Source organism: Eretmochelys imbricata, chromosome 11, assembly GCF_965152235.1.
Source record: "Eretmochelys imbricata isolate rEreImb1 chromosome 11, rEreImb1.hap1, whole genome shotgun sequence".
Classification (NCBI taxonomy): domain Eukaryota; kingdom Metazoa; phylum Chordata; order Testudines; family Cheloniidae; genus Eretmochelys; species Eretmochelys imbricata.
The window spans coordinates 74,764,602-74,778,017 of record NC_135582.1 but is presented as its reverse complement, the minus strand read 5'-3'; the positions used below and the strand labels follow the sequence as shown (position 1 = coordinate 74,778,017).

General features: G+C 41.4%; 1 protein-coding gene across 5 annotated transcripts in view; it reads left to right on the top strand.

Moving 5' to 3' along the window:
* TRAF3IP1 (TRAF3 interacting protein 1) overlaps positions 1-13,416 on the top strand; it is a 95,613-nt gene that overhangs the window by 20,966 nt on the left and 61,231 nt on the right. For 4 of the 5 annotated variants that reach the window (XM_077830065.1, XM_077830063.1, XM_077830064.1 and 1 more), the window contains exons 7-8: positions 839-914; positions 7,802-7,903. In XM_077830065.1, coding sequence (XP_077686191.1) covers positions 839-914; positions 7,802-7,903 — 178 coding nt within the window. The remainder of the gene's footprint in view (positions 1-838; positions 915-7,801; positions 7,904-13,416) is intronic. The other variant, XM_077830066.1, reaches the window with a different exon arrangement.

Genomic DNA, 13,416 nt, shown 5'->3' with positions numbered 1-13,416 from the left:
ACATCTTAAAAATGATGTAGACAAAATAGGAAAGTTCTGTAAAAGGGCAGTGAAACTGATTAGAGGTATGGTGGATGACATTAATAATGAATGGTTTAGTGAAAGCTACTGGGTGTTCTGTTCCCTCTGTGCCATGCTATAAGAACAAGGGAGCAATGGTTAAATGATGAGCTAATCTCCATCATTGGATTCATCATTCAACCTGCAAGTGAGCAGAAGTCTTCTCAGCAAATTCAAAGACACCTTTTTTTGAGCAGGGGGATATGACAAAGTAGTACTTGTCTGAAGACCTGTTTTTTTCCACTCTACCCCACATTTGGCTTTGGAGTGAAGTTTTTGTATGGTATGATCTCCCCTCCCCTGCCTGAATCTTCTGCTAGAGCAGAAGGAAACTACCTTATACCCCATGTACAGAGACCTTCTTTGGGGCAGTTGAGCCCCATCTAATGTATCTGCTGCAGCAGTAAGAGTGGCAGACCCCTAGGGCACCCACTCCTACAGTGGCTCACTTCCCCCAGGTTGCCTTAACGGCGGTGACAATCAGCGCCCCTATCACTCCAAGACCAGCAGTGACACTGGAACAGTCTTTCTGCAGACTGGGGAGACATTTCTGCATTGGGTACGCTTAGCTCACAAGAGGTTCTCTCTTGAAACTGTGAAGGCTAAAAACTTAATTTGCTTTAAAACAAAAAAGGTAAGAAATTGCATTAATCTACGAAAGTTTCCTGCTTGCTAGACCTTATTTTATTAATATATGTATGTGGATCTGTCTATATGAATGAAATCTAACTTACATTAATGTGGGGCTTTTTTTTGGTTTTGTTGTTTTGTTTTTAAGAGTGAAAGTCCTGCAAGAATACCAAGGCAGTCTTCAACAAAGGGACCCAGGCAACGAGTCAAACCTGGAGCGGAAGGTAACTGTAAAGCATTTTTCTTTGTCTATTAAATATGCTTGAGAGATAAATAGGAATATCATAAATGTATAAAGTATCTTTGTTTACTATTTTACGCACAAAACATGTATTTATAAATCCAAATGGCAATTTTTTGCATAGATTGAGTGAGTAGATATATCTACCCAATTTAGCATGCAAAACAAAAATGATGACAACTAAAAAAACCCAAAACAAAACCCCCCAGAAAAGCTGTGCATGCAAAATTGAAGGCACAAACTTAGGGGCTGATGTTGAAAATTTGGTACGGTTTATTAGATCATGACCTATGATCTCTAGAAAGTCTGGAAACTTTTTATTTTTTTCTATCACAAAGGATGCTTCTTGATGCTCCATAAGCTATCAGGACTAGACAAATATTTCCTTTAAAACTCTGTATAAGTGTATGTGTGTGGGTGTGCACATGCTATGGCATTACTGAAAAATGGACAGCTTGTATGTATAGCTAAGTATCTAGAATTTCCCTTTCAATATGAAATCCTTGAGGGCAAAAGATTTTGAAAGACTTAAACTTGAAATACTTATTATAGGATGCCCTTCACCTTGGTATCTGGGTGCCTTTGCAAAGATCTCAATAATGAGACAAAACACGATGCTGCCCTGCAACTTTTAAACTGATCACTTGACTAGGAACCCAGCATTTCATAATTTTATCAGTTGGTAAGACCTAGGCATAGAAGTGTATCTTAAAACTCTTTCTGAGAGCAGCCAGGGTCATATTTGCATTTATTTTGGGAGAGAGCAAATTCCAGAAGTGTGGGCCTGCAGTTAAGAATGTTCTTTCTCCAATACCTACAAGTCTTTGCTTCCAGAACATGGAGTTCCAGATTTGTGCATGAAAATTGGATAGGTGCTTTTTTGGCAATGACAAGGTGGTTCATAGAATGAATTGAGCATAATCCATAGTAACCAATAACTTAATTTCACCTTGCAGTAATTTGATAGACAGCCAAGAATGTAGAAGACAGGTTTGATATGCTTTTATGAGTTCACCAGATTCAGAAGATGGTTGGATGAATTCTGGACTAGATAGGATTTTTGGGGTAGCGTTTGTTTACAATTTCAGTCCTGAGAGGTGCAGAAGCATTGGTAACTGTAACACAACCCATATCTGACAGGATGGGGATCAATGTAATCTGCAAGTCTAGCAATATTGAGGAGTCAAGTAGGATCGCTAGACTGCAGACCATGTTGATTAGGGAAGATGCCCCCAATTATTGGAACAGATACCTTTTGATAGGTTCTCTAAGTGCTTTCCTCAAACTCTCTGCATAAGATCAGGCTTGTCCAGATTGCGTTTCAGCTATCTTCTTTCATCCTGCCTTGTGGCTTGTCTAGGTAGTTGGAGAAGGATAGGGCGCTAGGTGTTGTCAGTATGCTGCTGACTTTGTAGCCCCTATTTTTTCCCATAATGGTTTCACCTAGAAGTTGAGCAATAAAAAGTGGGATGGTACTGAACGTTGTGGGATACCACTTCTGTGAACCTCTGATTAGGAGAAGCTAGTCGCTTATTTAATCTCTGGAAACAATCAGAAAGGAACGAGCAGGTCAATCTGAGGCAATTCTGTGCCTGGTAGCTGTCCATTTCCTTGAGAAGATGGGAAGGAGTGAGGGGAGTGTAGCAGCAACGGGATGTGGTTTGGAATTGTGGCAGGATTATGGAGGATGCTGTTGCACAATTGACTGCACCTTGGGCTTTCCTTGGTTTTAATATCTCTCATGCATTATGCTCAGAAGCAAGGTGCAGTCTGGAGTTTCCCAGTTTTAGTGGAATTCAATGGATACCATCATATTTGTGACATTTGTGTATTATTTTGTCATTTGATTAAATACAAATACTAGCAAATGGCCAGTATTCAGAAACACATCTAATCTGAATCAAAGAATTTTCACATTGCTAGCGTGGATAGGCCGTGCTGTTGTGGCATATGCAGGAAGAAGCTAGATCTCTGTGTCACAGATGCTTGATCTATACTAAACCAGTTTAAACCGAAGTTTAGAAAGTCACGCGTTTCTCGTTTCTGTTCCTTTTCTCATTTTTGCCGGTTCTTGTACCCAAAGTGGCTGTTGTCATGGATGTCAAATGTCTTCTCTGTCAGAACTTTTGTGCTCTGAAACCACAGTATTCAATGATCAGTTTAATGCTGTGATCTTAGAAAAACCTAAGAAATACTTTTACTTTGTAAATAAATCACATTGTTTAAGGCACTTCCCTTACTGCAGAAGTGGGCACCAGCATTAGGAAAGAGTATTAGTACACCATCAGAGTCTTAGCATACATGCTTGAATGGTTGTGTTCACATTGTCATCTTCTGGGTGTTACATGGAAAGTCACAGTGCTGTTAAGGAAAGGAAGCTGTAGCAAACAACTGTATGCTTATTGAGACATTTGATATTCCACCTTTCTCTCATTTCAAACATGATTTTTAAGTGAAATGTAGTACCATAGTGAGTGAAAATTAACTGTGTATACCAAAGTGAATCATATGGAAAAAAGAAAACTAGGTTCCTATCAATATTAGAAAATTACTTCTGTGCCATCTCCAAAAACCAAAAAAGCCCCATGGATAAATCAAGCAGAAAATCTTCCAAGAGACTCTCCTGGGTTTCCTGCTTTAGTGTAATGTTGGGATCAAGTGTACTAATCAAACTTTTGCTATGATTTGGGTTCATAATTAACTCGTTAACAAGAAAAAAAAATGAGTACATGTAAAAAGTGCCTACTTTGACAGCATGCAAACTGAAGGCATCTGTAGGACAGATACAGATGGGGCAAGCAGCAACGTAAGCCTTTCACTTGCCACCCTGCCAGTATACCACGACTGTATGTGAAAAGATCAGTAAGTAAAGATGTAGTTGTCTCCAAGTTTCAGTCCTTGGCCTCTGTTCTAAGACTGTCCAAGTTATCAGTTGTGGCAATGGTTCTGTGATGGCTACACTTGCCCATTAGGAAGTGGACTGAGACCACCAATCTATTCGTATGAATAGGCAATTTAAGTTATTGTATGGGGATCTGTTTGAATTCCTACAGACCATAGCAGACTTGAGACTGATACCAACTCTTCACCTCTGTCGCCACATTCTCCTTCTAAGAATTTCTCTTTATCTCCTTAGACCGTGTTTAAGTGAAGATTTTAGTCTTTTGTTAATTCTAGCTATGCCTAGGAACAGCTGTCCTGTACTTTGCAAAAATGTAACCTATCTTGTTTATCTTTTAAGGTTCTTCATTCCAGCTGATTAGGTCACCACCTGTAGTTAGTAAGTGCATTAGATATGGTATTTGTACACCAATTGAGTCTATAATATTTCTTTTAAAATATCCTAAATGCTTATCTCATAACTTTCACGTCAGGAAGAAAGGAATCTAAAAACAGTGCAGCTAGTGTGTCAACTGAAAAAAAGCTTAGCCCTTCATATATGAAAGCCAGGAAGGACACTATAGTGAAACAGCTAGGTAAGAAGCAAACCTGTCCATTAACCATGTCTCATGTTTTGGTACTTTAGTTGGCGTTTCCATATTCTATGATTTCCCCCCCCCTTACTTCATTCATTTTAACTGTTTAATGTGGATCATACTTTTCTCATTTTTGAACACTTTAAAGATTTAACACTATTCACATTGATTGCAGCAGCAATCATTCTGATTTTTACATTAATTTAGACACTTGCATTGATTTTTAAAAGGTGAATTTTCACTTTCTTCCTCTACCTGGTTTTTAAAAAGGTAAGAAATACTTCTGAGAAAGACTCACAGTTTAGGCAAGTGAGATGTTTAGTTCCCCACATCCCTTAGTCTTGGCCTGGAACATTCCTGCTATTCCAGCTTTTGTGCAGATTGCTAATCATGGTGTACCATTCAAACCACTTTGTCTGTGTACAGGATTCAAATCCCCTGTGTTCAGAAACTGATCCCAAGCTAGTTTGGTTCCGAGGTGTGTCAGGTAAAAAGCTAACATGTTACATCAGATCATGGGTACAATATTGAAAAGTACTTAGGCACCTGGTAGGATTTCCAAAAGTGCCAATGTGCCTTAGACCCATTTATTTCCTGTGTTAATGCCTGTTGCAAATTATTTTGTGGCTGTTGGAAGTTTGTCAAGGGGCTCAGAGCTTTGAATGTTTTTTAATATTAAATCTAAAAGAAATAATGCCAGGAAGAAAAGATGCTTGCACTACAAATAGACCTGCAAATGCAGTCGTGTTAATAAAACTGAAATGGAAACTACAGGAACCTTTCCAGCTTAATGAATACTCACTAGTCATAGCCGATGATGCCATATTTTGCCCATCCTTATTATTAAGAATAATTTTTCAATATTGCCATTTTAAATTTTTTTAATTATCCTGTGTAGTTAAACGTTAAATCTACTGTCATTCAAGTTGGTGATGAGCTATTTTCACTGTTGTAGCATGTCTTGTAGTAAAACTAATTGTATAGCAATGCAAATATTAAGTTAATCCATAAATTATATGTTGCAGTTGTCAGTGATGTTTAAATAACTCCTTCCATTAAATCAGTTGTGATTTTTGGTCTATAATTGTCTTTAACAGAGCATGTGAACAGCCTTCCTTTTAAAAGAATGAATATTTTTGTTTGTTTCACTAAAGCATTTCGTCCTCATGTAAAGAAAATACTAATTTTTGTGCAAGTGTTAGGAGTAGATCACTTACAAGATTTAAAGCTCTTTGCCTGTGTATCCATGTCAAAAGTAAAATGTTTATAAAGTAATATAAAAATGCATCCTTTATATTGGGAGAGGAGGAAAGCTTGTGAATTTTACATTAAAAACATTTGTGAAATGTCAGTGGATCCACAGCCATATCTGCATGATCGTCAAGAGTGTCATCTTGCCTACCCAGAAGGCAGCAAAAGCACTCCACCTTTGTGGTTTGTAAATCTGAAGAATAAACATATGGCAGGATGCTCTTGACAACCGAGATGCATGCTGGGTAGCTTGTGAACACATTACATAATGCAGCAACTGATTTTGAAATGTTTGGGATTATGTCCCTGATGTGTATAGTATATATCTCATTGTAAACTATTTTATGTCAGGAAGAAAGGAAGCTAGTAAAACTGCCACTAGTGTCTTGGTTGAGAAAGCAGCTAGTATATTAAAAGAGAAAGCTGAGTCAGTCACTACAATGCAAGAGCCAGGTAAGAGAAAACAGTGCTTGGTATGTCATAGCTGAATAGGGTTTAATAACGTTCTATTAAACACTCCTGCAATAGCAGTGTCTTCCTTGTCCACCTTTCTAGCTAGTTGATGTAATATAGGAATTACTATACCAGATTAGCTCAGTGGTCCATATAGTCCAGTATTCTGTTTCTGACAGTTGTTACTAGCAGATGCTTCAAAGGAATCCTCTAGTGGACAATTATGAACTAACCTGTCAACGAGATATATTTATTCCTAAAACCATTAGTGGTTGGCTTACACTCTGATGTATGAGGGTTCATATCCCTTGTGCATGTCAATATTCTTTTCTAATGTACTTGGATGTTTTCACCATCCATACAAATGTCTATTCCTTTTTTGATTCCTACTAAGCTCTTGGCCTCATGGATAGCTTATGTCAGAGTTATATAGATTGATTGTGTGTGGTGGTCCAAATTTGTAACAGTTTTAAATTGGTTGCCTTTCCTTTTCTGTGAATGTCCCTGTCTTCTTTTCTGATGAGCAAAGCTAAATAAGAGCACCTGATTTACCTTCTCTCTACTATTCATTACATTGTGTACCTCTATCGTGTCCCCTCTTGTTTTTCCTCTAAACAGTCCTAGTCTTTTCAATCTCTCCTTACACTAGTCTTGCCATGTTTTTAATCTTTTTCATCGCCTATCTCTGGACCCATTCTACTTCTGCTGTAGTTTTTGGGGCAAGGGTGACAACTGAACACATTATTCCAGCGAAGGCAAACCATTGATTTATATAATGGTATTATAATACTTCTAGTATTATTTTCTGTCCTGTTTTTTATATGTCCTAACAGTTGGTTTGCATTTTTGACCATGGATGTTCAGTGCGCAGAGGTTTCATTGAGCTGGCCACAGTCATGCCCTACCTCCTTTTTCAGAGTGGTTGCAGTTAATATAGCACCCAGCAATCTGCATGAGTAGTTCATATTATTCTTTCTGATATGAATTACCTTGCATTTGTTAAGTGTCCTTTCATTATACATACACCTGGGAAAGTAGTTTAAGGTAGTGGGCATATGAAATCTCTTCCATCATTTTAGCATGGACTGTACCAAAATAACTGTACTTCTACGTAGCATTAAAAAGTTGGACAATAACCAAGGATTTAGGCATTTTGTTATGTGATTAATTTCAAATTGTATGGTGCGCATATTGCATATTTTGGAAGTAGTTACTTGATAACACTTCACAATTTTATTACTGAATACCATGTAATGGAAAGTTATTGGAACTGAATCAGTCAGTTATTTGCCATATAATCCAGAAAGCATACTTCAGTAACTGCTTAGGTTTTACTAGGTAAATACAGTTTCATTTAACGACTTACCCTTCTAGTAAATGATACTATATATTTGTAAACTGCTCCTGAATAGAATAAACTTTCTTGTGTTTGTAACTTACATAGTTCAGTCTTTTGCTTCTTGGGATGAAAAACTTGCTGTGGTGATTTTTTTTTTTTTTTTGTACTTCACTAATTATGTGAAAAGCCATTGTAAATTTGTAACTTTCCTTATTTGCACTCAAGATAATTCATTAAACCAGAGTAATCTTTAAACAGGTAGTTAAGTGGATTAAATATTTAGCACAGCAATTTATTCTAAACTTTTATTATATCACTAATTTCTTCCTCTTGTAAATTCTTTTATGCTAGGAATAGTGGCAACGAATAGTCCTGCAGATAGTGTTTCAGATGAAAAAGCAGCTAGCATATTGCATGCAAAAGCTGACCCCAGACCTGCAATAAAACACCAAGGTAAGAAGAATAAAACCTTGTTCACTCCTCAGAATTCCTTATTTGGGTCCATGCTCTTAAGTACATCTAAGAAGTTAAATTGTGTTCTTTTCTACCTAATTCAGATGCTCCCCTATAATTTAATCTCACCCTGTAACTATTCGTGAACTTCATAGTTCAGAAATCATACCTTTCCTAGTAAGGTCTTTACTCCCTACTGAAGCAGAATGCCTTTCAAGTCAAAACTTGAAGATAGGTGGTGGTACTCTAATGAGTGGTAGAGATGAGCCACTCCACATCTATTCTCTAGTTGTATTCATGAATAATGCGATAATAGATTTGAAACCCTAGTTAGACACCCTAAAGCTTTATTTTCTGGTCTATTTTTATTCTCTGTGTCCTTCCTATGATGACCAAGCAACTATTGTTTTTCTCCCCACAAACTGAACTTTGTTGCTGGCATGCTGTGGGGGGGATACAAACAATGCTGAATGGGAGAGGGAAGTGTGGTAACAGACTACATTGTTGTTGCACTTGCACTCCAATGCAGGCAGAACTGTCAAAAGAAGCAATCAGCATGCTCCCTTACGTCCGAGGAGAGACAGGCCAGCTGCACCCCGTCTTGATGACTGTTTCCATCCCAGAATTGAGTGATTGCAGGATGTCCCCATTTGTTCAAGTGGATGGGTTTCCCCCTGCATATCTACAGACTGTCGCAGCCTGCTAACCCTGTACAAGATTTTAGAGCAAATTCCATCTCCTCATCCTTATTTCACTATTTTAAAACCTCAGTTCCTGAGGATTACAATATAAGAATACCTAATTGAAAGGGTAAGTAGATACTGTAACCAAATTAAAATTTAGAAACAAATCAAGAATGCAGGCTAAAAGCCTGTAGATATTCAGGGGGAAACCATACCTCATCGTCCCTAGAGATGTCAACAAGCTTTACTGGCCATGTATGATTTCCTTAATTGATCAGCCATGGCTAAATTCGAGGAGCAGGTGCCCGAGGCCTCATGTGAGGAGTTCTAGGCATTTGTTTCAGAGGACTGTTTAGTTGCCACAACATCTCTGAAATCCGCCATTGATGTTGCAGTTACTGGGGTCAGGGCCATAGCCTTAGCAGTAACCATGAGGAGGGCTTCTTGGCTGCAAAACTCTGAGATCGCTCTAGATGTCCAGCAAGCCATAAAGGACTAGCCCTTTGACAGCTGAGTCTTGTTTTCAGAGAGGTCGGATGACACTTTGCGCTTCTTCAAGGATTCCAGGGCTACTTTGTGGTCCTTGGGAGTGTCCATGCCATCGGCACAAAGATGCCCTGTGGGGTGGTGCAGCAGTAGCAATATTTCCCGCAGCATTCCATTCCCAAGAGAAGGAGGTGGGTGGTGGTAGTCGGGGACTCTCTGCCACCCTGACCGGGAAAACAGAGAAGTCTGCTGCTTTCCAGGGGCTAAGATTTGCGATGTGACGGAGAGACTGCCGAGACTCATCAAACCCTCGGATCGCTACCCCTTCCTGCTTCTCCACGTGGGCACCAATGATACTGCCAAGAATGACCTTGAGCGGATCACTGCGGACTACGTGGCTCTGGGAAGAAGGATAAAGGAGTTTGAGGCGCAAGTGGTGTTCTCGTCCATCCTCCTCGTGGAAGGAAAAGGCCGGGGTAGGGACCGTCGAATTGTGGAAGTCAACGAATGGCTACGCAGATGGTGTCGGAGAGAAGGCTTTGGATTCTTTGACCATGGGATGGTGTTCCATGAAGGAGGAGTGCTGGGCAGAGACAGGCTCCACCTAACGAAGAGAGGAAAGAGCATCTTTGCGAGCAGGCTGGCTAACCTAGTGAGGAGGGCTTTAAACTAGGTTCACCGGGGGAAGGAGACCAAAGCCCTGAGGTAAGTGGGCAAGCAGGAAACTGGGAGGAAGCACAGGTAGGAACGTTTGTGAGGGGAAGGCTCCTACCTCATACTGAGAATGAGGGGCGGTCAGCAGGTTATCTCAAGTGCCTATATACAAATGCACAAAGCCTTGGAAACAAGCAGGGAGAACTGGAAGTCCTGGTGAAGGCAAGGAATTATGATGTGATTGGAATAACAGAGACTTGGTGGGATAACTCACATGACTGGAGTACTGTCATGGATGGTTATAAACTGTTCAGGAAGGACAGGCAGGGCAGAAAAGGTGGGGGAGTTGCACTGTATGTAAGGGAGCAGTATGACTGCTCAGAGCTCAAGTATGAAACTGCAGAAAAACCTGAGTGTCTCTGGATTAAGTTTAGAAGTGTGAGCAACAAGAGTGATGTAGTGGTGGGAGTCTGCTATAGACCACCGGGCCAGGGGGATGAGGTGGATGAGACTTTCTTCCGGCAACTCGCAGAAGCTACTAGATCGCACGCCCTGGTTCTCATTGGTGACTTTAATCATCCTGATATCTGCTGGGAGAGTACTACAGCGGTGCACAGACAATCCAGGACGTTTTTGGAAAATGTAGGGGACAATTTCCTGGTGCAAGTGCTGGAGGAGCCAGCTAGGGGGAGAGCTTTTCTTGACCTGCCGCTCACAAACCGGGAAGAATTAGTAGGGGAAACAAAAGTGGATGGGAATCTGGGAGGCAGTGACCATGAGTTGGTCGAGTTCAGGATCCTGACACAGGGAAGAAAGGTAAGCAGCAGAATACGGACTCTGGACTTCAGGAAAGCAGACTTCGACTCCCTCAGGGAACTGATGGGTAGGATCCCCTGGGGGAATAACATGAGGGGGAAAGGAGTCCAGGAGAGCTGTCTGTATTTCAAGGAATCCCTATTGAGGTTACAGGGACAAATCATTCCGATGTGTCGAAAGAATAGTAAATATGGCAGGCGACCAGCTTGGCTTAACGGTGAAATCCTTGCGGATCTTAAACATAAAAAAGAAGCTTACAAGAAGTGGAAGATTGGACAAATGACCAGGGAAGAGTATAAAAATGCTGCTCAGGCATGTAGGAATGAAATCAGGAGGGCCAAATCGCACCTGGAGCTGCAGCTAGCAAGAGATGTTAAGAGTAACAAGAAGGGTTTCCTCAGGTATGTTGGCAACAAGAAGAAAGCCAAGGAAAGTGTGGGCCCCTTACTGAATGAGGGAGGCAACCCAGTGACAGAGGATGTGGAAAAAGCTAATGTACTCAATGCTTTTTTTGCCTCTGTCTTCACTAACAAGGTCAGCTCCCAGACTGCTTCACTGGGCAACAAAGCATGGGGAGTAGGTGGCCAGCACTCTGTGGAGAAAGAAGTGGTTAGGGACTATTTAGAAAAGCTGGACGTGCACAAGTCCATGGGGCCGGATGCGTTGCATCCGAGAGTGCTAAAGGAATTGGCGGCTGTGATTGCAGAGCCATTGGCCATTATATTTGAAAACTCATGGCAATCGGGGGAAGTCCCGGACGACTGGAAAAAGGCTAAAGTAGTGCCAATCTTTAAAAAAGGAAAGAAGGAGGATCCTGGGAACTACAGGCCAGTCAGCCTCACCTCAGTTCCTGGAAAAATCATGGAGCAGGTCCTCAAGGAATCACTCCTGAAGCACTTACATGAGAGGAAAGTGATCAGGAACAGTCAGCATGGATTCACCAAGGGAAGGTCATGCCTGACTAATCTAATCGCCTTCTATGATGAGATTAGTGGTTCTGTGGATGAAGGGAAAGCAGTGGATGTATTGTTTCTTGACTTTAGCAAAGCTTTTGACACGGTCTCCCACAGTATTCTTGTTAGCAAGTTAAAGAAGTATGGGCTGGATGAATGCACTATAAGGTGGGTAGAAAGTTGGCTAGATTGTCGGGCTCAACGGGTAGTGATCAATGGCTCCATATCTAGATGGCAGCCGGTATCAAGTGGAGTGCCTCAAGGGTCGGTTCTGGGGCCGGTTTTGTTCAATATCTTCATAAATGATCTGGAGGATGGTGTGGATTGCACTCTCAGCAAATTTGCGGATGATACTAAATTGGGAGGAGTGGTAGATAAGGTGGCAGGTAGGGATAGGATACAGAGAGACCTAGACAAATTGGAGGATTGCGCCAAAAGAAATCTGATGAGGTTCAATAAGGATAAGTGCAGGGTCCTGCACTTAGGACGCAAGAATCCAATGCACCGCTACAGACTAGGGACCGAATGGCTAGGCAGCAGTTCTGCGGAAAAGAACCTAGGGGTGACAGTGGATGAGAAGCTGGATATGAGTCAACAGTGTGCCCTTGTTGCCAAGAAGGCCAATGGCATTTTGGGATGTATAAGTAGGGGCATAGCGAGCAGATCGAGGGACGTGATCATTCCCCTCTATTTGACATTGGTGAGGCCTCATCTGGAGTATTGTGTCCAGTTTTGGGCTCCACACTACAAGAAGGATGTGGATAAATTGGAGAGAGTCCAGCGAAGGGCAACAAAACTGATTAGGGGTCTGGAACACATGACTTATGAGGAGAGGCTGAGGGAACTGGGATTGTTTAGTCTACAGAAGAGAAGAATGAGGGGGGATTTGATAGCTGCTTTCAACTACCTGAGAGGTGGTTCCAAAGAGGATGGTTCTAGACTATTCTCAGTGGTAGAAGATGACAGGACAAGGAATAATGGTCTCAAGTTGCAGTGGGGGAGGTTTAGGTTGCATATTAGGAAAAACTTTTTCACTAAGAGGGTGGTGAAACACTGGAGTGCATTACCTAGGGACGTGGTAGAATCTCCTTCCTTAGAAGTTTTTAAGGTCAGGCTTGACAAAGCCCTGGCTGGGATGATTTAATTGGGGATTGGTCCTGCTTTGAGCAGGGGGTTGGACTAGATGACCTCCTGAGGTCCCTTCCAACCCTGATATTCTATGATTCTATGATTTGTGCAGCCTTTCCCCCGAAACAATGGGACTGGCCTAGAAAGAGTGGGATAGACCCCACAAGAGAGAGGAGTCTATGGGTGGGATAAAACCTAGTCTTGACCTTCACGGCTTCAACTAATTCATCAAGTACATGAGACTCCACATGGTCACTCTGTCGGCTGTCCTCCCTGCGCTAGTCTCAGAATGACTAGTTCGTTGGTCTGGACTTTCAGAATGGGTACTTTCATGTGGGCATTCTGTTGAGCCACAGGAAGTTTCTGTGTTTCGTAGTAGGAAAATGCTACTTTCAATATACTGTTCTCCTGTTCAGCCTTTCTTTTGCCCCCCTAAGTCTTCACCAAATGTCTGGTGGTGGTCATGGAATATATCAGGAGGAAGGGAATCCACATGTTCTTGTATCTCAACAACTGGTGGTTGAAGGGTGGCTCCAGAGATGATGATCTCACCCACGTCAATATCATGTTGCATTTTGTTGACCATCTGGGTCTCATTTTAAAAACCGCAGAGTCAATCTTGGCTTCTACTCAAAAAGTCGAGTTTATTATGACCATGTTAGACTCCACGAGGTTGAGAGCATTCCTGCCGACCGACCTCTTCCAGGCAATTCAGCATCTGCCTCAGTCTGCAATCCCAGCCATCCACAACAGTTTGTGTGTGCCTAAGCTTGTTGCGCCACATGTCTGCCTG